Source organism: Arachis hypogaea, chromosome 20 (assembly GCF_003086295.3).
Source record: "Arachis hypogaea cultivar Tifrunner chromosome 20, arahy.Tifrunner.gnm2.J5K5, whole genome shotgun sequence".
Lineage (NCBI taxonomy): Eukaryota > Viridiplantae > Streptophyta > Magnoliopsida > Fabales > Fabaceae > Arachis > Arachis hypogaea.
In genome coordinates, this window is record NC_092055.1 from 120,003,793 (window position 1) to 120,026,694 (window position 22,902).

Genomic DNA, 22,902 nt, shown 5'->3' on the forward strand with positions numbered 1-22,902 from the left:
TCAGGATCATAAGCTTCTTCTTCAGAAGATGCCTCTATAGTACTGTTGGATGATTCCTTCAATCCATTCAGACTCTGAGAGATCATATTGACTTGCTGAGTCAATATTTTGTTCTGAGCCAATATGGCATTCAGAGTATCAATTTCAAGAACTCCCTTCCTTTGAGGCGTCCCATTACTTACAGGATTCCTCTCAGAAGTGTACATGAACTGGTTATTAGCAACCATCTCAATGAGTTCCTGAGCTTCTGCAGGCATTTTCTTTAGGTGAATGGATCCACCTGCAGAATGGTCCAATGACATCTTTGATAACTCAGACAGACCATCATAGAATATATCCAGGATGGTCCATTCTGAAAGCATGTCAGAAGGACACTTTTTGGTCAGTTCCTTATATCTCTCCCAAGCTTCATAGAGGGATTCACCTTCTTTCTGTCTAAAGGTTTGAACATCCACTCTAAGCTTACTAAGCTTTTGAGAAGGAAGAACTTGGCTAAGAAAGCTGTGACGAGCTTATCCCAAGAGTTTAGGCTATCCTTAGGTTGAGAGTCCAACCATATTCTAGCTCTGTCTCTTACAGCAAACGGGAAAAGCATAAGCCTGTAGACCTCGGTATCAACCCCATTAGTCTTAACAGTATCACAGATCTGCAAGAATTCAGTTAAGAACTGAAAAGGATCTTCAGATGGGAGTCCATGAAACTTGCAGTTCTGTTGCATCAGAGAAACTAATTGAGGTTTAAGCTCAAAATTATTTGCTCCAATGGCAGGGATTGAGATGCTTCTTCTATGTAAGTTGGAATTTGGTGCAGTAAAGTCACCAAGCATCTTCCTTGCATTGTTATTCTTTTCGGCCATGTCTCTTTCTTTTTCAAAAATTTCTGTCAGATTTTCTCCAGAGAGTTGTGCTTTAGCTTCCCTTAGCTTCCTCTTCAGAGTCCTTTCAGGTTCAGGATCAGCCTCAACAAGAATGTTCTTATCCTTGTTCCTGCTCATATGAAAAAGAAGAAAACAAAAGAAAATATAGAATCCTCTATGTCACAGTATAGAGATTCCTTATGCGAGTAGAAGAAGAAAAGAATAGAAGAAGAGAAATCCGAACACAAGGAGGAAGAGAGTGTTCGAATTTTGAGATGAAGAGAAGTGTTAGTAAATAATTAGAAGGAGATGAGAGAGAGAATTTCGAAAATTAAATAAAATAAAATGAAAATATTTTTTGTTTTTAATTTAAAATTAAAATTAAAATTTGAGAATTAAAAAGAAAAATTAAATTAAATTAAATTAAAATTTAAAACAATTAGTTAATTAAAATTGAATTTTGAAAAAGAGGGAAGGGATTTTCGAAAATTAGAGAGAGAGAGTTAGTTAGGTAGTTTTGAAAAAGATAAGAATCAAACAAAAAGTTAAGTGGTTAATTGAAAAAGATTTGAAAATCAAATTTGGAAAAGATAAGAAGTTAGAAAATATTTTGAAATTAATTTTGAAAAAGATGTGATTGAAATTTATTTTGAAAAAGATTTGAAAAAATTTTTAAAAAGATTTGATTTTGAAAATTAAAGTTGATTACTTGACTAACAAGAAACAAAAAGATATGATTTTGAAATTCAAAGATTGAATCTTTCTTACTAGGCAAGTAACAAACTTAAAATTTTTGAATCAATCATATTAATTGTTAGCATTAATTTCGAAAATATGAAATAGAAATAAGAAAAAGATTTTGAAAATAAATTTTGAAATTTTCGAAAATATTAAGAAGAAATTTGAAAAAGATTTGAATTTTGAAAAAGATTTGAAAAAGATAGAATTTTTAAATTGAAATTTTGACTTGACTCATAAGAAACAACTAAATTTTAAAAAGTTTTGAAAAAGTCAACTCAAATTTTCAAAATTTATGAGTGAAATAAGGGACAGATATTTTTTTATTTTTGAATTTTTAATGATGGAAGAGAAAAATATGAAAAAGACTCCATGCATGAAAATTTTGGATCAAAACAATTGATGCATGCAAGAACACTTTGAATGTTAAGATGAACACCAAGAACACTTTGAATGTCAGATGAACACCAAGAACTTATTTTTGAAAATTTTTAAGAAAAGAAAAACATGCACGACACCAAACTTAGAAATTTTCAATGTTGAGACATTAATAATTCAAAAATGCATATGAGAAACAAGAAAAGACACAAAACAAGAAAATATGAAGATCAAACAAGAAGACTTACTAAGAACAACTTGAAGATCATGAAGAATGCAATGCATGAATTTTCGAAAAATGCAAGAAAGAGATAAACATGCAATTGACACCAAACTTAAAAACTGACACAAGACTTGAATAAGAAACATCAAATTATTTTTGGTTTTATAATTTTATTAAATTTTTTTGTATCTTTTCAAAAGTTAATTGGAAAAAGAAAAATAAGGATTTCAAAATTTTTAATAAGAATTTCAGGAATCTTACAATGTTAGTCTAAAGCTCCAGTCCAGGAATTAGACATAGCTTACTAGCCAGCCAAGCTTTCAGTGAAAGCTCCGGTCCAAAACACTAGACATGGCCAATGGCCAGCCAAGGTTCAGCAGATATTGCCTACCTCCCATGTATACAACAACTATGTGTGTAACTGCCAAATGGGTGAAGATCAACAAGCTCTTGTGATGATAAGTTGAAACCCCGGTCCAAAAGATTAGACATGGCTTACAGCCAGTCAGGATTCAACAAATCATCATGAAACACTATCTTAAAACTTCTGAAGAAAAATATATTTTTGAAAATATTTATTTTTATATTTTTTTTTGAAAATTTTTCGAAAATAAAAGAGTAAAAACAAAAAGGTTCAAATTAAAATAAAATTACCTAATCTGAGCAACAAGATGAACCGTCAGTTGTCCAAACTCGAACAATCCCCGGCAACGGCGCCAAAAACTTGGTGCACGAAATTGCGATCATCAACAATGGCGCCAAAGACTTGGTGCTCTCAAATGTGAATCACACTTTGTCGCAACTTCGCACAACTAACCAGCAAGTGCACTGGGTCGTCCAAGTAATAAACCTTACGTGAGTAAGGGTCGATCCCACGGAGATTGTCGGTCTGAAGCAAGCTATGGTCACCTTGTAAATCTCAGTCAGGCAGATTCAAATGGTTATGGTGAATTGATAATAAAAACATAATCAAAATATAAACTAGGATAGAGATACTCATGTAATTCATTGGTGAGAATTTCAGATAAGCGTATAGAGATGCTTTCGTTCCTCCTGAACATCTGCTTTCTTGCTGTCTTCATCCAATCATTCCTACTCCCTTCCATGGCAAGCTGTATGTAGGGCATCACCGTTGTCAATGGCTACATCCCATCCTCTCTGTGAAAATGGTCCAATGCGCCGTCACTGCATGGCTAATCATCTGTCGGTTCTCAATCATACTGGAATAGGATTTACTATCCTTTTATGTCTGTCACTACACCCAGCACTCGCGAGTTTGAAGCTCGTCATAGCCATCCCTTCCCAAATCCTACTCGGAATACCACAGACAAGGTTTAGACTTTCCAGATCTCTGGAATGGCCGTCCATGGGTTATAACTTATACCACGAAGACTCTAATATCTCGGACTCGGTCCCCTGTATTAGATATCTAAGAGATACTCATTCTATCTCATCTTCATGTAGAACGGAAGTGGTTGTCAGGCACGCGTTCATAGGTGAGAATGGTGATGAGCGTCACATAATCATCACATTCATCATGTTCTTGGGTGCGAATGAATATCTTAGAATAGGAATAAGCTTGAATTGAATAGAAAAACAATAGTACTTTGCATTAATTCATGAGGAACAGCAGAGCTCCACACCTTAATCTATGGTGTGTAGAAACTCTACCGTTGAAAATACATAAAAACAAGGTCCAGGCATGGCCGAGAGGCCAGCCCCATGATCTAAGAACTAAACATCCCAAGATGAACAAAAAAGATGTAAATACAATAGTAAAAAGTTCTATTTATACTAAACTAGTTACTAGGGTTACAGAAATAAGTAAATGATGCAGAAATCCACTTCTAGAGCCCACTTGGTGTGTGCTTGGGCTGAGCATTGAGCTTTACACGTGTAGAGGCTTCTCTTGGAGTTGAACGCCAGTTTGTAACCTGTTTCTGGCGTTTAACTCCACTTTGCAACCTGTTTCTGGCGTTTAACTCTAGAATGCAACATGGAACTGGCGTTGAACGCCAGTTTGCATCGTCTAAACTCGAGCAAAGTATAGACTATTATATATTGCTGGAAAGCCCTGGATGTCTACTTTCCAACGCAATTGAGAGCGCGCCATTTGAAGTTCTGTAGCTTCAGAAAATTCACTTTGAGTGCAGGGAGGTCAGAATCTAACAGCATCTGCAGTCCTTCCTCAACCTCTGAATCTGATTTTTGCTCAAGTCCCTCAATTTCAGCCAGAAAATACCTGAAATCACAGAAAAATACACAAACTCATAGTAAAGTCCAGAAATATGATTTTTATTTAAAAACTAATAAAAATATACTAAAAACTAACTAAATCATACTAAAAACTATGTAAAAATAATGCCAAAAAGCGTATAAATTATCCGCTCATCAGTAGCCAAAGACCTTTTAGAATGCCTGGCCAAGCAAGGACACCTCGACAAGTACATTGGGGGCCACATCCAAAAGCGCGTCACACCTTCCACAACAAACGATTCCTCTGAACAACAAAACCGAGGAAAAGAGAAGGCATCTTCAAGCCAATACGAAAGACCACGAGGTATAATCAATTGCATTTCAAGAGGATACGCAAGTGGAGGATCCTCAAGTTCGGCAAGGAAAAGATCGTTCTGAGCAATATGCTCGGTAAACGGACCACAACAAGATGCTGAAGTAACTAATCAACAACCACAAGTTACTTTTACACACGCCGACTTCAACTCCGGCATACCAAATTTGGACGACCCTGTGGTAGTCACTCTTCAGCTAGGGGATTTATTGGTAAGAAAAGTACTCTTAGACCTCGGGAGCAGCGCCGACGTTCTGTTCTATTCCACATTCCAAAAAATGAAGCTCAGCGACAACATGCTACAGTCAACAGGAGGAGACTTGGTCGGATTCTCAGGAGAGCAAGTTCCAATACTGGGTTCAGTGTGGTTACAAACCACACTGGGTGAGCATCCTCTTTCAAAAACATATGATATTCAATATTTAGTAGTTGATTGTTTTAGTCCATATAACCTTATCCTTGGCCGACCTTTTATGAACAAGTTCGGCACCATTTCTTCTACAGTTCATATGTGTGTTAAGTTTCCCCTGCAGAACGATCAAGTTGTAACAATCCATGGAGATCATAAAGAAGCACGACAATGTTACAACATCAGCATGAAATACCAAAATCGACCAAGGCAACAAGTCAACAATGTCGACCTCCAGCAAAACAGCCACACACTCGCCGACCTTGATCCAAGAGCTGATTTCCTTGAACGCCCAAAACCATCCGACGACCTACGGAAAGTATATTTTAACAATGACCCTAACAAATTCACTTATGTAGGTACGTCAATCAGCAAATCAGAACTACAAGAAATCACAACCTTTCTACAAAATCAAGCCGATCTTTTCGCATGGACACCTTCAGACATGCCCGGCATCGACCCATAAATCATCAGTCACAAACTAGCAATAAACTCGGCAGTCCGACCAGTTCAGCAAAAGAAAAGGAAACTCGGCGGAGAGAAGAGAAGAGCGTCCCTAGAGGAAACACAAAAGCTCATCAACGCTGAATTTATCAAAGAAATCAGATTTACTACCTGGTTAGCAAATGTGGTAATGGTAAGAAAACAAAACGGTAAGTGGCGCATGTGCGTCGACTTCACTGACTTAAACAAAGCATGCCCTAAGGATTCTTACCCTCTACCATCCATAGACTCTTTAGTAGATAACGCCTCAGGTTATGCTACCTTAAGTTTTATGGATGCGTATTCAGGGTATAACCAAATCCTCATGCACCCCTCCGACCAAAGTAAAACGGCATTTATTACTGATTTCGGTAACTATTGTTATAAAGTTATGCCATTTGGATTGAAGAACGCAGGTGCAACTTACCAACGACTTATGGACAAAGTCTTCGCTAAACAGATCGGCAGAAATATCGAAGTCTATGTGGATGATATGGTCGCCAAGACAAAAATCGGCAATAACCATATCAACGACCTTACAGAAATATTCGGCCAAATTTGCCACTACAACATGCGACTCAATCCCGAGAAATGTGCATTCGCCGTTCAAGGGGGTAAGTTTTTAGGATTTCTACTAACACGCAGGGGAATAGAGGCAAACCCAGACAAGTGCCGAGCAGTTCTGGACATGGCCAGCCCGAAAATAGTCAAAGAAGTTCAGCGCCTTACAGGAAGACTGGCCGCGATCTAAAGATTTGTTCCTTGCCTAACTTCAACATCTATACCTTTTTTCCAAACAATAAAAAAGAAAACCAAATTTCATTGGAACGACGATTGTGAGAAAGCTTTTTCCAAACTAAAAACAACTCTCTCACAACTGCTGATTTTGCAAAAACCCCTCCAAGGGGAAGATTTATTTTTATATCTATCAATTACTGATTGGGCGATAAGCTCAGCTCTTATTACAGAAAGGAACAAAGTTCAACATCCGATATATTTTGTCAGTAAAACTCTCCAACACGCTGAGCTCAACTATCCGAGGATAGAGAAGCTCGCGTTAGCTCTGATATTTTCGGTGCGACGTCTCCGACCTTACTTCCAGAGCCATGTTATACACGTCAGAACCGATCACTCATTAAGACAAGTATTACACAAACCAGAAATCGCAGGAAGGCTTATAAAATGAGCAGTCGAATTGTCTGAGTTCGATATCAGGTACCAATGCAGAAGACCAATCAAGTCCCAATTCTTGGCAGATTTCATCGCCGAGCTTACAATACCATCAGAAGAAGACCATACAAAGCAATGGACTTTGTATGTGGACGGTTCTTCCAATAATGGGGGTTGTGGAGCTGGAATTCGTCTGGAGACCGATGACGGCTTCATCCTGGAGCATTCCATACACTTAGCTTTCAAAGCCAGCAACAATCAATCCGAGTATGAAGCACTAATCGCCGGACTCCGACTATGTCTGGATCTCCAAATCTCAGCGATAAAGGTATATTGTGATTCTCTACTAGTAGTACAACAGGTAAACGACCTTTTTCAGGTAAAAGATCCTCTCTTATCAAAATATTTACTATTAGTAAAGAAATTATCTACAAAATTTGCCAAATTTGAAATACAACATATACCACGCGAACAAAATCAAAGGGCCGACATTTTATCTAAGCTCGGCAGTACGCAATCCGAACTATCTATGCTACATCAATTTACCATAACATCTCCAACTGTTTGAAAAATGTGTTAAGTGTTACACAGGAAACAGATTGGAGGACTGACTTCATACAATATTTACAGACAGGTGATATACCAGAAGGGATAGAGAATACTAAAAAGTTCCAACGACAAGCATCTTCCTTCACAATACTTAACAGAACACTGTATCGACGAGGATACACTCGCCCATTGCTAAAATGTCTCAATAATTCAGAAGCCGAAATAGCATTAGCCGAGACACATGAAGGCATCTGCGGAACACACACCGGTGCTCGGAGTTTAGCAGCAAAAGTCCTCCGAGTTGGCTTCTTCTGGCCAACTTTAAACCAGGATAGCCAACACAAAATCTGGACCTGCAACAATTGCCAGAAACACGCACCACTGATACACATTCCGGCCGAGCAACTACATCACTCTGACATCAGTTGGCCCTTCAACCAATGGGGTTTAGATATACTCGGTCCGTTCCCTACGGCACCGGGCCAGGTAAAATTTCTCATCGTCGGCATCGATTATTTCTCAAAATGGGTGGAAGCCCAACCTTTGGCAAAAATAACATCTCAACAAATGATTTTATTCGTTTGGAAAAATATTGTTTGCCGTTTCGGCATACCTCACCATATTATCACTGACAATGGTCGCCAGTTCGCAGATCATAAATTCCACTCTTTTTTGCAGAACCTCAAAATTAGGCAACATTTCGCCTCTGTTGAACATCCTCAAACAAATGGATTAGCCGAGGCTGCAAATAAGGTCATTCTACATGCGCTAAAGAAAAAGCTAGATGAAGCCAAAGGACTCTGGGCCGAACTGATACCTGAAGTCCTTTGGGGGTATAACACCACCCCACAATCATCAACAAAAGAAACACCATTCAAGCTAGTATACGGCTCGGAGGCTATGATACCACTGGAAGTCTCCCAAAACTCGGTCCGAACACAACTCGAAAATCAGGAAGAAGTTCGGAGAGCCGAACTCGATACCATAGAAGAAGTAAGAGACCTCGCCACACTACGGCAGCAAGCGGCACACACGCACTAGCTCGTCAATATAACAAAGTAGTCAAGAGCAGATCATTTACAAAAGGCGACTTAATACTTCGGAAAACAGAAATTGCTCAGAAACCACCATCACACGGAAAGCTCGCAGCTAACTGGGACGGTCCATACCGAATATCAGAAGTCCTCGGCAAAGGAGCATACAAACTAGAATCAATAGATGGTAAACTCTTGCCTAATACATGGAATGTTTCTTCCCTAAAGAAATTTTATAGTTAAAAAGCAGGGACAGGCTGGTACTCTTTTTCCTACTACCAAGATTTTATCCCAAAGGGTTTTGCTTGGAGAGGTTTTAATGAAGCTAGCCTACCTGCACCTTTGTACTTAGAGGTTCAAAAATTTCAAATGTATAAGAGACACAGATTATCTTGCTCTCTATCAAATAAATACGCGTATGATATCGTCAAAACAAAAATTCTATCCATACAGCTCAGACAAACTCAAACACTCGTCTAGCTACAAATTGCCAATATTCGGCAATCATATCAACCCCAACAGAAATATACTCGGAATACTTTTCGGACAAACAAGCACAGCTTTTTCTAAATGAAAAAGCACTACCATCAAACGCAAACAAACAAGTCCAATAAACAAAGAGTTCAACAGTGACACAAGTAACTAACTATTACATATGACAAAGCAAAAAATTCAAAAAGCTTTTGAAATAACACATTAGACATTATCAGCCTCATCTTCCACATCACCATCATTCTCGATCAGCTGGCCATCACGCACGATCTTTCCAGGGTCCATGCCGGAGAGATCAGCCTCTGGTGCCAGAAACTTCACCTGTAACCTTGCTCTTTCAAACCCTTTCACAAAAGAGTCCAAAATTTCATCAGCCTTTTTCTTCTCCATCTCCTTAAATTGAGCAGTAACCTCAATTAGGCGAGATTGCATGCTCGCCAGATCACTTTCCTTCTTCTTCAAATCCTCGACATCTCTGACATAACTTTCTTTTGTCTCCTTCAACAACTTCTCGGTGTCAGTTAACCGAGTCTGAAGCTCGGCAGCAGCAGCTTTGCTCTTGCTCAACTCCTCCTTTAACAAAGAAACCTCACCCTTTTCTACTAAAAACTTCTTATACTTAAACTCTTGGCTACGCCCAAGACTGGCAAGACGCAGCCCAACAACCTAAGACATAATAATATAAAAAGTTAACACAAATTCTCAAAACAAATAAAGAATAAACAAGGTCTGCCACTACCTGCATATACTGTCCGATCGCCATATCACCAACTTCTTTTGCAAGAGAAACATCAGCCGAGGATTGGCAATACTCGTCCACCACAGCCATATACGGATACTCTTTTTCCCACACAGAAAAGCCCTCACTATGCTCGGAAATTTCATGAAGCTTTTTATGGTTACCCATGAAGCTTGTATTTCTTCCAAAGGGACTACATGTTCCTTTTCATCAGAATTCTCAAAAAGGTCGACAACATCAGACTTCCTCTTTTTTACAATTACCTTTGTCCGACCCCGAGGAGGTTGAGTAACCTCTCCAGTCGCAGCACCCTTTTCAGCATTAGAGGACGACACTTCTTTCTCCAAATTCTTATTCTTAAAACGCGACCTTAGAGACGCAGCCGAAACACCGGGATATTTTCCACCTGCCAAACACAGATCATGTTAAATATCCCTGACAGAATAATAAATACATCAGAAAAAACCCTAACACTCACCCAAATACTCTAAAACAGTATCTTTATCCTCCTCCCACTTCAGCAACTCATACATCGAAATTAGATTTCTACGATCAATATTTTCCACCAAAAACTCAATCAAACATACATTCCTCGGCGATATCACCTCTGGGCCGAGTATATTTTGGGGTTCCGAGCACCAAAAGAGCGGAAATTTCTCAGCCAGATTTTCGTCAATGAAAAAAGGAAAATCCTTTTCCAACCCCCTAACTTTGAAATACATCTCCTTGAAATCTTTAAAAGAAGATTTATAAAGCTTGAAAATCCCAAAACCTGGGGTGCTATTAAAATTTATCCAACCCCCTTCCACACCCTTTTAGCTTGGAATAAGGAAAAGAAAAGATCAACGGTTGGCACCTCTTCAAGAAATTCCATGAGAATTTCAAAGGATCGAAGGAACGCCCACCCATTTGGATGAAGCTGTGATGGAGCACAGTTTAACTGCTTCAGAATCTGACACTCAAACTCTGTAAAAGGTAACCTAACCCGCAACTCTTCAAGGACACAACTGTGCATATAGAAGAACTCAAATCCCCTTTCCCGGTGATAGACCCTATCATCAACGCTACATGGTAACAACTCAACTTGAACTCCAGAGCTAACCCTCACTATCTTAGTTACATCAACCTCTTTCACCGCTGCTTCATCAGAGAACAACGAGACCCGAGACTTCACATCCTCCCCTACCCAATCATAGGACCAATCTACCTTATCCTTTTTCTCCTTCTAAAACCCCATCAGCCCACCAAAACAGAATACAAACAAAGAAAGAAAAGCGGAGAGAGAGAAAAATGAAGAAACAGATCAGAAACTAGGAGACAAAGCCATACCTCTCTTACTCATTCTTCACAAGGAAGCAGAAAACCAATCGCCAAAAATTGCCAACTTAAACTCCAAACATCAAAAGCTAATAAAGCCACAAACGTTCCAAATGATAAAACCCACTTCCAACGTCACGTCAAACGGCGAAACCAACATTGGAAACCAGCAAAACTTAAATGCAACAATTACTCTTTCTCTCTCCTCAGAAACCAACGGACACGACTCCCCACGTACAGAAAAACAAACCACTTTTAATGAAGTATGTTGATCTGGGGGCTCACCCAATAATCCACGTAGCCGAGTTATAACTCATCACAAAGCTCAACCTGCTTCATTAAAAGAACCTCTCCTCAGGCTAAACTTGGGGGCTGTGATATGGTCGTCATTATTACACGTTATAACTCGGCTCCATAACCGTTATCAGCATATGATATAACTCGTCATCGTCCGTTACTACTCGGAATTATGAGCCATAGCTCGGTGACGCCAATTCTCCAATCATAACCGACGTCCCAAACGATAAAATAAGGTCGGTTACAATATCAATTATTCGACAATTATTACCGAGAATGTAACAGACAAGGAATTCATCATATAAAGGGAAGTAGAACTTTTTTTGATACCTAAGTTTTCAATATAGCAAGAATATACACTGACTTAAGTTTCGGAGTACCTTTGCAGGTACACTCCACCCTCTTCTTACCGCTTTCACACAACAACACACGTAAGGAGTTCGGATTCAAAGAGTCGGACGTTCAGCTTTCCAGTGCATAGCTCGGCCGATTCCAAGCAATCGAGGCCGATCTATTTCCCAGGCAAGATCAAGATATAAAAAAATATACATCAACTCTATTATTTTTAATTTTTTAAGATAAATACTGTACGAGATGTCTCCGGTACGGGTTGAAGGGTGGATCGGGAACCCGCGGGTCAGGCTGGAACCGGATTGCTTGACTTGGAGCGATGGGGTGGTACCTGCAAAGACACTCCGACGCTCAAGTCAGAATGGATCTAAGAGGTAGAAGGTGTGAGGAATGAATGATACCTGGAGGGACTTGGGTCCTCTTTTTATAGGTGATGGCCGTTATCTTATCTTATCTTGCTTGATTTAAAATAAGAGAGATATTTGAATTCGAAAATTGGTTAGGAGCTTTGAAGGGCCGGTTCTGGGCCTTCGAGTCGAAACGGATTGTTCTCGAGTGACCGGGTATGCGGGATCCGTGGGTCGGATCCGTAACAAATACTAACTTTAGCGTTGAAGTATTTTTTCAGATTTTACGTGCCCGATTTAAATTCTAAAAAATCTTCACTGATATCTAAAAATTGGCAGACAAGTTATACCTAAAAAAAGATCCTCTTTGACGGAACATAATGTAAACGGGTTTGAATTGACTAATTACATTGCTTAACCCGTTAATTCTTAACTCACACTCGGATACACATTGTTATTAAAAAAAATGTTAAACAAAGTTTGTCATAGTCCCAACTAAAATTTTGTCGAAGCTTAATGTAGAGCGCAAAGTGATGAATATGGAGGCAAAAAGCTAACAAATCCCAATAGGTTTACGAGAAGAATGCGAAGCACTGGATCACCGCACCCTTTTCAAATTTTAATATAGAATATTAAAAAAGGAAGGTAACTATGCTGACGTGTTAACGTGGAGTGGATGAGGATAAGGTCAGGCCTTCGCCTTCCACATTAACATAGCAAGAAAGAAAAAAACTCAAGTACAAGAAGAAACCCGGGATCATCCGTCCTTGGATACTTTATCCAATTTTCAGTTAAGATTAAGATTAAGAGATAAATTATTAAATAATAATAACAATTAACAATAAAGTGCAAAGCAAACCTAATTTATACTAGTAAAATAAATAATTTAAAAGAAAACGAAAGAGATAAAAAGAGAGCACTCAGCAACATAACACAACGTGGTTAAGTGGCAACCCATTCTCTCTCTCTCTCTCTCTCCCCCTCTCTCTCTCTCTCTGTTTCCAACTAACGTTTTTGGTTTCTTCTTCGTTTCTGCATTTCGTATATCATATGATATCGGTGAATTTGGATAGTATAATTACAAAACTAACATGATGAACATTGAAGCATCATCAGCAGCGGTGCTGGACTCAAGAAAGGATGAACATCACGACGACGATGATGATAAGTGCTCATCTTCAACGACATCGTCGATCGGAAAGAACAGCGATGTGTCATCAGAGAATGAGAGAATAGCAGAAAATGAGAATGAAGTTCAGAGTGCTTATAATGGCCCTTTCGATATGATGGACTCTCTTGAAGAGGTTCTCCCTATTAGGTAATCGTAACTGCCTCTGCTTTCTATTTTTTACCCTTCAGATATTGTTTCTTCGTCTTCTTTCTTTATGTTGTGTGTATTTGGCTTTATCCAGATGATATTATTGAGAAATTTTACATAATATTTACGGTTTCCTTAAATCTAGGGTTAAAATGATGAATCTTGTTTTGGCAGGAGGGGGATCTCAAAATTCTACAATGGAAAATCAAAGTCCTTCGCAAGCCTAGCAGACGCTGCTTCTTCTGCGTCCGTCAAAGACATAGCGAAAGCGGAAAACGCTTACAGCAGAAGGCGAAGGAACTTGATGGCTTTCAACCACGTTTGGGACAAGTTGAGAAGCAACGGTGGTGGAATCTCCAAGAGAACAATGTCAATGAATTCAAGTAGGAGTGCTCTGGCTCTTGCCTTTGCCGTTAGTAGTTACGATAGTACTAGTAGTTTTACAAGCGAGGACTCAAGTTCAAATTCAAGGTCGCCTACGCCACCGCGGTCGCTTCCGCCGCTCCATCGCCGCAATCGCCTGTCCGGTGCCAGCACAGGCCCTTCCTCTCCTCTGCAGCGGAGTCTTCCGGCCTGGCGGTCCTTCTCCGTGGCGGATCTGCATTATTGTGGCACAGCCGCAACCGTCAATATGCCGGATTCCACCACCCTAAGAAATGATGCAGCTCATCCATCTTAGTATCACTAATCCTCCATCACCAGTGTTGATTTGAAGAAGGAAAAAAAATGATGGTTCTTTAAATCTTAACAGGTTAACTTAGAATTTTCGTTAATTAGTAGTTATGAAGACTAACTTAGATCGGTATTATAATGTGTTTTGCAGGAGTAAAAAAATATAATTTTTATATTAAAATTAGTTATCAATATATTTATGTATAAATATATATGTAATTTAATTTATTTTTAGTGTATATTTATATTTTAATATATATTTTATATTGATGATTAATTTTAGTAATTCATTTTGATAAAAATGTAGTAATATTGTCGCAATCTCGATATATTATATACAGATAAGTAAAATTTGGCCAGTCCGACACAAGATCTGGCTCCCAAAAAGCTATCATCTTCAAAAATTTCTTCAATAACATTAATGTATGGAGAAATTGAACGAATAATTTCACTGGGTAGCCAAATGTCATGAACATATGGCTGTTAGATCTTACAAGGGCGTTTGACTAATGATATGGTTACTGAAATTTGGCGTTTAGCAAAAGTTAGGATGTTGGCAAGCAAGGTCAATATCAGCACTAGAAAGGAATGAAGGCTGGTTACCTGCCTGATCGTATAATTGCCCAACTATGCAATATTCATTAATGAAAGTAAAAAGCATCATCAAGAATTTAAACTAAGCTCTAATGGATACGGCATACTATTATACTAACATGAAGCTTTTTTTTTTATCAAGTTACAATGAGTTTCATATGTCAACTTTCTAGCTATAGCTAGAATTTGAACCCAATATATTTTATAGCAAGGTATATATAGTTGTTACTAGACCAGACCTTGTAATGCATAATAACATTGAGTTGATCTAAGTAGTGAGAAAAATCTTATATTGGACTAAAAAAATCCAAACAAAAAATAAGATAAAAAAGATTAAATAAAAAATCACTACTGAAAAGCGCTAGAAATTCATAACTAAAACTCAAAATTAAATTGTTGCATAGTCACCAAAAAAAAAATTAAATTGTTGCATGAAAAGATAAGTTTCAACATTTAAATCAATGAATACAATGACAATAACTCAATCAAATTGTCTTACTAAGGAAAGTCTTTTTTTTAGTAATTCCAATACTACTCCATATAAGATCATCTTTATTATTTGGTGAGGTTGAATTTGATAAAATAGAATAGAAATATTAATGAACAAAATTAGATTGACTATCAAAGTATTAAATGGATAGATAAATAGAAATTTATTATAAATATTAAGGATAAAATTAAATTAAACTAAATGTTAAGAATATTTTTTTTAATTAAAAAAAAAAACTATATTCTTCTCAATTAATTATTCAATTTATTTATTTGGGTAAAAAACCCTAATAAGCCAAGGCAAGAAATGTGTAACGTAAATACGCCAAACTGAAAATCGTTTCAGCATAAGCTAAACACTATTTTTATGTAATTCGAACCAGGGTGGTTCGAACTACGAACCTTAGTAATTCGAACCAGGGTGGTTCGAATTAGGCGGAGAGGAACTTTGAATGTAATTCGAACCAATACGGTTCGAACTATCACCCCAAGTAATTCGAACTAACCTAGTTTGAACTATAGGCAAGTGTGCAACGTATGTAATTCGAACCAAGCTGGTTCAAATTACCATTGGCGTGCTCCTTCATAAATCGAACCAAGCTGGTTCGAATTAGGGGTGATTCGGCTATATAAGGAGTTCGAATCACCCTCATTCGAACTATTATTCCTTCCCCCTACCCCACCAAATCTCAGAGAAAACGACCCAGATTCTCTTCGAGGAAGACCTGAACGGAATACTCTGCTGATGGGGGACGATCCGGCACGGTTATATCGCTTGGACGGAGTCGCTCATATAGCCAGGGTCATCAACGACGAGGTTAGTACGGAAATATTTTTTATTCTAGCGGTATATGTGACTTAGTGGTTTTGCATGTGGGTTAGATGGTGGTTTATGTTAGTGGTTTATGTAGGTGGTTTATGTGAGGGGATTTTGTTGGTGGTTTATGTTAGTGGTTTAAGTTAGCGGTTTAAGTTAGTGGTTTATGTTAGTGGTTTAGGTTGGTGGTTTAGGGTAGTGGTTTATGTTAGTGGTTTAAGTTAGTGGTTTCTGTTAGTGGTTTATGTTGGTGGTTGATGTTACCGGTTTTTGTGAGTGGTTTATGCAAGCGGTTTATGTGAGTGGTTTAGGGTAGGTGGTTTTCGTTAGTGGTTTTATGTTGGTGATTTGTTTGACTTGTTTGATGGTAGTTGTTTTACGCTAGCTGTTTTATGTAAACCGCTTTAGTTAAGCTGTTTCTTGTTAGTGGATCTCGTTAAGTTGGTTTATGTTAGCGGTTTAGTTGTGCGGTCTATGGGTTTGTTTCCAGTTGCTTATCTTTCATGTAATGTTATGCGGTTTTATTTAGCAGAATGGTTTGTTGATGATTTATCGTGTTGCTTACGGTTGTGGTTGGTTTTTAAGCTAGTTCTAACTATGCGGTTCATTTCATGCGCAGCCCCAGCGATGCATTAGGAGCATGCGGCGGCAGCAGAGCATGCGACTTGATGACAGATACGTTTCGTACTTGCAGATGGCAGGTCTATACCATCTTGCAAGGTTGAACGACCGATGGTTCCGGCTAGACGAGGCCCTTGTCAGTGCATTCGTGGAGCGATGGCGTCCCGAGACGCACACGTTTCATATGCCGTTCGGAGAGTGCACGATCACACTCCAGGACGTGGCATACCAGCTGGGTTTGCCAGTGGACGGCCGTTACGTGAGTGGTTGCCTGTCAGAGCTCCATATATACATCGAGGGTGGCCGTCCAGCCTGGGTCTGGTTCCAGGAGTTGCTCGGAGTTACACCTCCTCCTAGTCAGGTTCAGAAGTACGCAGTGAACTGCAGCTGGTTTCAGGAGACTTTTGGTGAGTGCCCTGAGGATGCAGATGAGGACACTGTGCGCCGATATGCCCGTGCGTACATCATGATGTTGTTGGGTACGCAGCTGTTTGCGGACAAGTCCGGGAATCGGATTCACATCAGATGGCTTCCGTACGTAGCGAGGCTGGAGGAGCTGGGTACCTACAGCTGGGGTTCTGCAGCACTGGCTTGGTTGTACCGGTGCATGTGCCGAGTGGCGAACAGACATGTCGTCAAGTTAGCGGGCCCGCTTCAGCTACTTCAGTCTTGGATCTTTTGGCGCTTTCCTCGGTTTAGGCTTGCAGGATATGAGACGTTCAGCTGGCCGTTGGCCTCGAGGTACTAGAAGCGGCCTTCTCTATTTCAATTTTACATATATAACTGCATATTCATTAATAGTCTATTGCATACTCTAAACACATATTTCAGTAGATGTAACACATGTGTATGGTTCAGATGGTCAAGTTACAGCTGGACCGCTGGCTCGTACACTGGGACGGAGGAAGAAGCCACGGCAGCCCTGGAACTGGAACCAGCTGCCGTGGCTACATTGGTGGTATTCCGGTTCGAACTCCCTGAGATGGATACCACATCAATCAGCTTTGCCAGCAATTCTGGTGTCCTCACCTCCGGAAACTGCCTCCGACAAAGAAACATGACTTGCAGGTCCTCATCACTACCAATCGTGAGACAATCATACTTCACTGTATCGTGCAGGATCGTGACTGGAATGCGATAGAAAAACTTCTTAACCCGCTTCGCACCTTCCAGGCCAAGTTTCATCAGCATAGATCTAACAAGGTCATCATAGCTTGTCGTTGGATTCACGACAATACAGAGAGGATCCTTATCTGTGAACTTCACTCCGGAACGAGTTTTCCTCTTAATGGATCCTCTGTGGTGAACCAGAACAACAAAACTCTCCTCACTAGCCATCTTACTCCATCTAATGAGACCAACTCACGCTTAGAACGGTTATATAGAGGTCTCTCTCCCACTAATTCGAACCGGTCCGGTTCAAATTATGTTTCGTGTAATTCGAACCAGCCCGGTTCGAATTACTGAGGCCGGACTCTCTCTATAATTCGAACCTCCCTGGTTCGAACTATGTGCACCCAAGGTTCGAACCTACCTAGTTCGATTTATGAAGAAAATTTAGGTAGTAGTTCGAACCACATTGGTTCGAATTACATTCAAAGTTCCTCTCCACCTAATTCGAACCACCCTGGTTCGAATTACTAAGGTTCGTAGTTCGAACCACCCTGGTTCGAATTACATAAAAATAGCGTTTGGCTGAAACGATTTTCAATTTGGCGTATTTACGTTACATATTTCTTGCCTTGGCTTATTAGGGTTTTTTACCCTATTTATTTTATTGATTTATAATATTATTAATTAATATAATTTACAATAATTATTTTATTAAAGGAAGGGACAAATTTAAAATGATCAATGATCAACATTCAATGAGATACAACTTTGTTTTTCATTGGATTTATGAGAATAACTCATAATATATTAGAGTACTGTAAGTACTCTACTGTAAGTACTCTGCCTCCATAATTTTTAATTATTGTTCTAAGTTTTAATATTGTTAAAAAAATGTTATGGACAAAATTATTAAATATTAAAAATATCTTTAAATTTTTTAAAATTATTAAAGATAAAAAATAAATTTTATTTTTTACTTTATCGATCTCTTGGTTTTAAAAGTAATTGACCTAACATGTATAATGCACTGTTCTAAACTCCTAATTTTTTTTTTTTTACCAAAGATAGGAGACTCGAACTCGCAACCTCTTAATTGAGTATGGGGAGCCTATGCCAGTTGAGCTATTACTAATTGGCTTCTAAACTCCTAATTAGTTATTTGAATCAAATTTAAAAAATTAGGTTGAATTATATTCTATAAGTCGGATTATTTTTATAGAAGCTATTTTGGGGGAAAAAATTGGAAATTTATAGCAGAGGGATCAGATTTATTTGTCAGAGTGAGAGGATAAGCAGCGGACACGACAGAAGCCCCCTTCCATTGTTTGTGTGGAAATGGCGTCACTTGGCACCACTCCTGCGCATGTTAGCAGCAACAGCTACTTCCGACGCCGATCAACTTTCAACATCAAACAGCGGTGTGTGCCTATTACAGTGAGGTGTTCACTGCAACCACCAATTAGATTCCACAACCACAAGAGTCGTCGATCTCTGTCCATCTCCATAGCTCTCTCTTCTTTCCTTCTCACTTTTCCTAACCGTACGTTAACTCTAATCTTATTTTATGTCATCTCATATGTAGCACTCTTAATTATGTGTATCTTCTGCACTGTTGTAGGTGCTCTTGCTGAAGGAAATATTTTCGATAAATATGTTAAGAGGTAGCAGTATTTTTAATTTTTTATATATCATACTCTTGGTTCGAATTTTTTTGTTTTTTATTAATCACATAGTTTGAGTTTCTGTCTATGTAGAAAAAAGCTTGATCCTCTAGAGGCCTATGTGCCAGCTGTCATACTTACACAGTTCCAGATCAAAGATCTGGGTAATTTTGACGAACACTAATTGCTTGTATTTTAAATCGGAAATCTAGATAAGACTGTAATGCGTACTTATATATAATATGGATTTGTTGATTAGAAAAAACAATAGAGGGTGATGAACCCCAGTTTGGCCTATGCCGCTCTCTACTTCGTTCTGGACCTGCAGCATCCCTCCGTGTAAACATTCGTGCAGTAAGTTAGAATTTCTTACGTACATTTTCTTGTTTTTTTTTTATATTAAATATTAGTTAAAACTTTTATAATTTTTGTTTTATAGATGGCGCAGTATGCATTTGACAGTGGAAATGGTAAAACTGCATTTAACAAAGTCGATGAATGTCTCAGGTATTCTCATTCGTTACTCAATTTTCACACAGATAATAGAGTTTTATAACTTCCATAACTAACCAAATTAACAAAACTCTGTTTTCTAAAAGGTCGCTAGAGGAGCTTGATTCCTTACTTCTACATGCTTCAAGAAAGGATCCTAAAGCCTCGGTCAAATCAATGAAAGACAAGATCAATACAGCCCTTACCGCTATTGACAGGTGAATTTATTTTAATTAACTTCGATTTTTCCCTTACACGTTGACAGATATCTTCTTAATAACTTGTTTTTGTTTCAGCCTCTTACAAACTGTACCTTCTGATGTGCTAAGTAAAGGAAAGGTTATAGCTGATTCATACAGAGACCCTGCTGAAGTAGAAATAGAGACTTTAGACCCTAATTTAAAGCAATTAGAATCAATACTATGACTAGTTAAAAATGCATTTTCTTCCCCCAACACTTAATTATGCAAGAGTTAAAGCCTTCAAACATTGTTGACATATTTTTTTAGTAATTTCCTATTCTATTTCATTGACATCATTCTTATTATTTGATGAGATTGATTTTGTTGAGGTAGAATAAAAATATTAACTCGGTTTAAATTTCGCTTTGTGCATGTAGCAATTTATGGGTCAGCGAACAGCTAACTCAGATCAGTACGGATTAGTCCGTTGGACTGAAAAATAAAAAATTAAGTGAACAAAAGAATAGAAATATTAATAAACAAAATTGTATTGACTATCAAAAAATTAAATGAATATAATTTACAATAATTGCTTTATTAAAGAAAGGGACAAGTTTAAAATGATCAATAATCAAACCTTCAACGAGATGCAACTTTGTTTTTGGATTCCATTTACAAGGACAAATCATATAGTATATTAGAGTACCTTATGTACTCTGCCTCCATAATTTTTAATTATTGTTCTAATTTTTAAATAAAATCAAATAAAATATATTTCGTAAATTAATGTTAATATTATCAAATTTTTTTATATAAAAATTTTAAAAAATACGGTAAATTCTAGGAATATTTTTTATATATATAATATATTTTTTATACATTAATATTACAAAAATATTAAAATTATGAAAAAAATTGAATTAGAGGATGGATTAAGGATAACATTGAGAGTGACTTTATAAACGATATTTTAAAGAGTGCGATGTTTCCTTAAATGTTTGAAAAGCTACTTGAATTATTCCAACGGTCATTAACCGTCTTTTCTTCTTATATAATCTGTTAGAAACTTTATTTTCTATCTCCGATCTAAATTTCCGTCTTCTCTTCTCCACTCTATTCTTTTTTCTCTCTTCTCTTCACTCTAGAGGAAGAGAGAGAGAAAAAAGAAAGAGGGGAGTGAGTGAGGGACTGCGATTAAGGACAAGCAATAGATTCAATAACCATGGATAATCCTTGCTTTGTTGTACCGTACCATGATCCATATGATACTCCTCCACTCAGTCCGAGTTTTTTCAACATTTCCAACCCCACTCTTCTCGATCTTACCAATGTCGCCAGTGGAAACGAATCCAGTCACTCTCAACAAAAGAATAATATAATTCAAGATGGTAATCTCCAACCAACTTTTGATCCGATGATTCAAGATAGTAACTTTGTTGGAGGAACAGGAGGGAATAACTTCGAATCAATTCCTTTGTTACAAGTGCATTCTGAGGAAGGTCTATCGCATGATTTCAACAACAATGTGAATACAATTACGCTGTCTCATTGGCCCCTGCCACCAGTCCCATTTTCTTGTAGCTGTTGTAGTGTCCTCAGGGAAATTGTTCACACCAATGGTATGGAGTATGGACTTAACTTTTTCTATTATATAATTTTACCACGTGTTCCTTTTGATTTATCTTACTAATGTAATTAATTGCAGGATTTAACTTTAAGAAAGTTGAAATTCATGGAAGGCCTGGCTTGATCTCTCATGCAATTCAACATCCTAGTGTGAATGGAGATTATACTTCCACTAGCAACCTTCAATATCAAATGATTGAGTATGTTTTATTTCAACAATTAACTTCATACATGCAATCTATTATTCTTCTATCTGATATTTTATGACCAAATTTCAATTTTTGATAGTTTTTGTAGGAGAGGCATTGATGACGTGAAGAATTTCCTAGTTGAGTATTGCAGAGTACAAAGTGCAGCAGGGTACTTTATGTTGCAAGATCCACTTTCTGCTTATTATGAGGCCCTATGCACTGGACTTGAATGGGTCGAAGAGTTCAGCGACGACACTGACGATTTGAATGCAAGCAATTCAGGTTGTTCTTTATCTCCCTGTTGGCAAAATGTTATGCTATGTTATGTTGTGATAAGTTTCAAACATTCTATTAATGGGTAATGTAGATGATGAGAATGAACAAGTGGCTGACAATGGAGTAGGAGCATCAGGAAAGGCTCCTAGAAGATTATCTCTTTCGGAACAGAGGGATAGAGCGGGGAAGATGAAATTGGATGATTTTGCCCCTTATTTTCATTTTCCAATTGAGGAAGCATCGAGGCAAATGAATATCTGTCCCACCGTAGTGAAGAAAATTTGCCGTAAGGAAGGATTATCACGATGGCCTTACAGAAAGGTAAATTTCATTGTTTTTTTTTTCAGCTATCATATGCAATGTTAATAATGTATTGCTTAAGATGTTCCTTTTGATGTGCTTAGCAGATCAAAAGCACTGTAAGGCAGATCTCGCAACTTAAGAGAACGATGGAATCAAAAGATGTAAGGTCAAAGGCAAGGATTCAGGCAGAGATTTACAGGCTCCATCTAAAATTAAGAGAGATTTGTGCTGGACGATACCCATCTGGATTAGTTATACCATGAATCAAACACTCTTTTATTGTGTATTTTAATTGTTAGGCCTACCTCTAATATCTCTGATTTAATTGTAAATATGTCCGCGAGAGTTTTGTAATTTTTTTCCCCTTGTAAATAGTGTGTGTATTTAAGTTGACTTTGTGAATAATGAATGTGGAATATTGTACATGATAAATGATAAGATGTAAATATTTTTGTTTGGCTAATCCGGACTTTGTAGATTGCAAATTTAGTTTTGTAATCAATGTACTTTGTTCTTTCGTCGAAAGCTCAGACAACCTTGAAAAAAAAACCCTAAACAAAAGAACTGTTTATTTTTACTTTTACAATCATAATAG

General features: G+C 37.9%; 3 protein-coding genes and 1 non-coding gene across 4 annotated transcripts; all 4 read left to right on the forward strand.

The window, feature by feature from the left end:
• The first annotated feature begins 356 nt into the window (after positions 1–356).
• Positions 357–464, forward strand: LOC112788357 (small nucleolar RNA R71). The gene has a single exon (XR_003195724.1). It is a non-coding gene; the product is annotated as a small nucleolar RNA R71 (small nucleolar RNA).
• Positions 465–12,608: 12,144 nt separating this feature from the next.
• On the forward strand, positions 12,609–14,219 carry LOC112784351 (protein OXIDATIVE STRESS 3 LIKE 1). Its single transcript, XM_025827518.3, has 2 exons — positions 12,609–13,270; positions 13,445–14,219. The coding sequence occupies exons 1-2, from the start codon at positions 13,044–13,046 to the stop codon at positions 13,947–13,949; spliced, it is 732 nt and encodes a 243-aa protein (XP_025683303.1). The 5' UTR covers positions 12,609–13,043; the 3' UTR covers positions 13,950–14,219.
• A 4,559-nt stretch (positions 14,220–18,778) lies between these two features.
• LOC112785077 (uncharacterized) lies at positions 18,779–20,329 on the forward strand. The gene is made up of 7 exons (XM_025828486.3): positions 18,779–19,116; positions 19,195–19,237; positions 19,331–19,401; positions 19,497–19,591; positions 19,677–19,744; positions 19,837–19,947; positions 20,026–20,329. The coding sequence occupies exons 1-7, from the start codon at positions 18,912–18,914 to the stop codon at positions 20,153–20,155; spliced, it is 723 nt and encodes a 240-aa protein (XP_025684271.1). The 5' UTR covers positions 18,779–18,911; the 3' UTR covers positions 20,156–20,329.
• A 658-nt stretch (positions 20,330–20,987) lies between these two features.
• Positions 20,988–22,770, forward strand: LOC112783034 (uncharacterized). The gene is made up of 5 exons (XM_025825770.3): positions 20,988–21,530; positions 21,617–21,737; positions 21,826–22,010; positions 22,096–22,325; positions 22,412–22,770. Exons 1-5 carry the CDS (start codon positions 21,134–21,136, stop codon positions 22,568–22,570), a joined length of 1,092 nt encoding a protein of 363 aa, XP_025681555.1. The 5' UTR covers positions 20,988–21,133; the 3' UTR covers positions 22,571–22,770.
• The last annotated feature ends 132 nt before the right edge of the window (positions 22,771–22,902 follow it).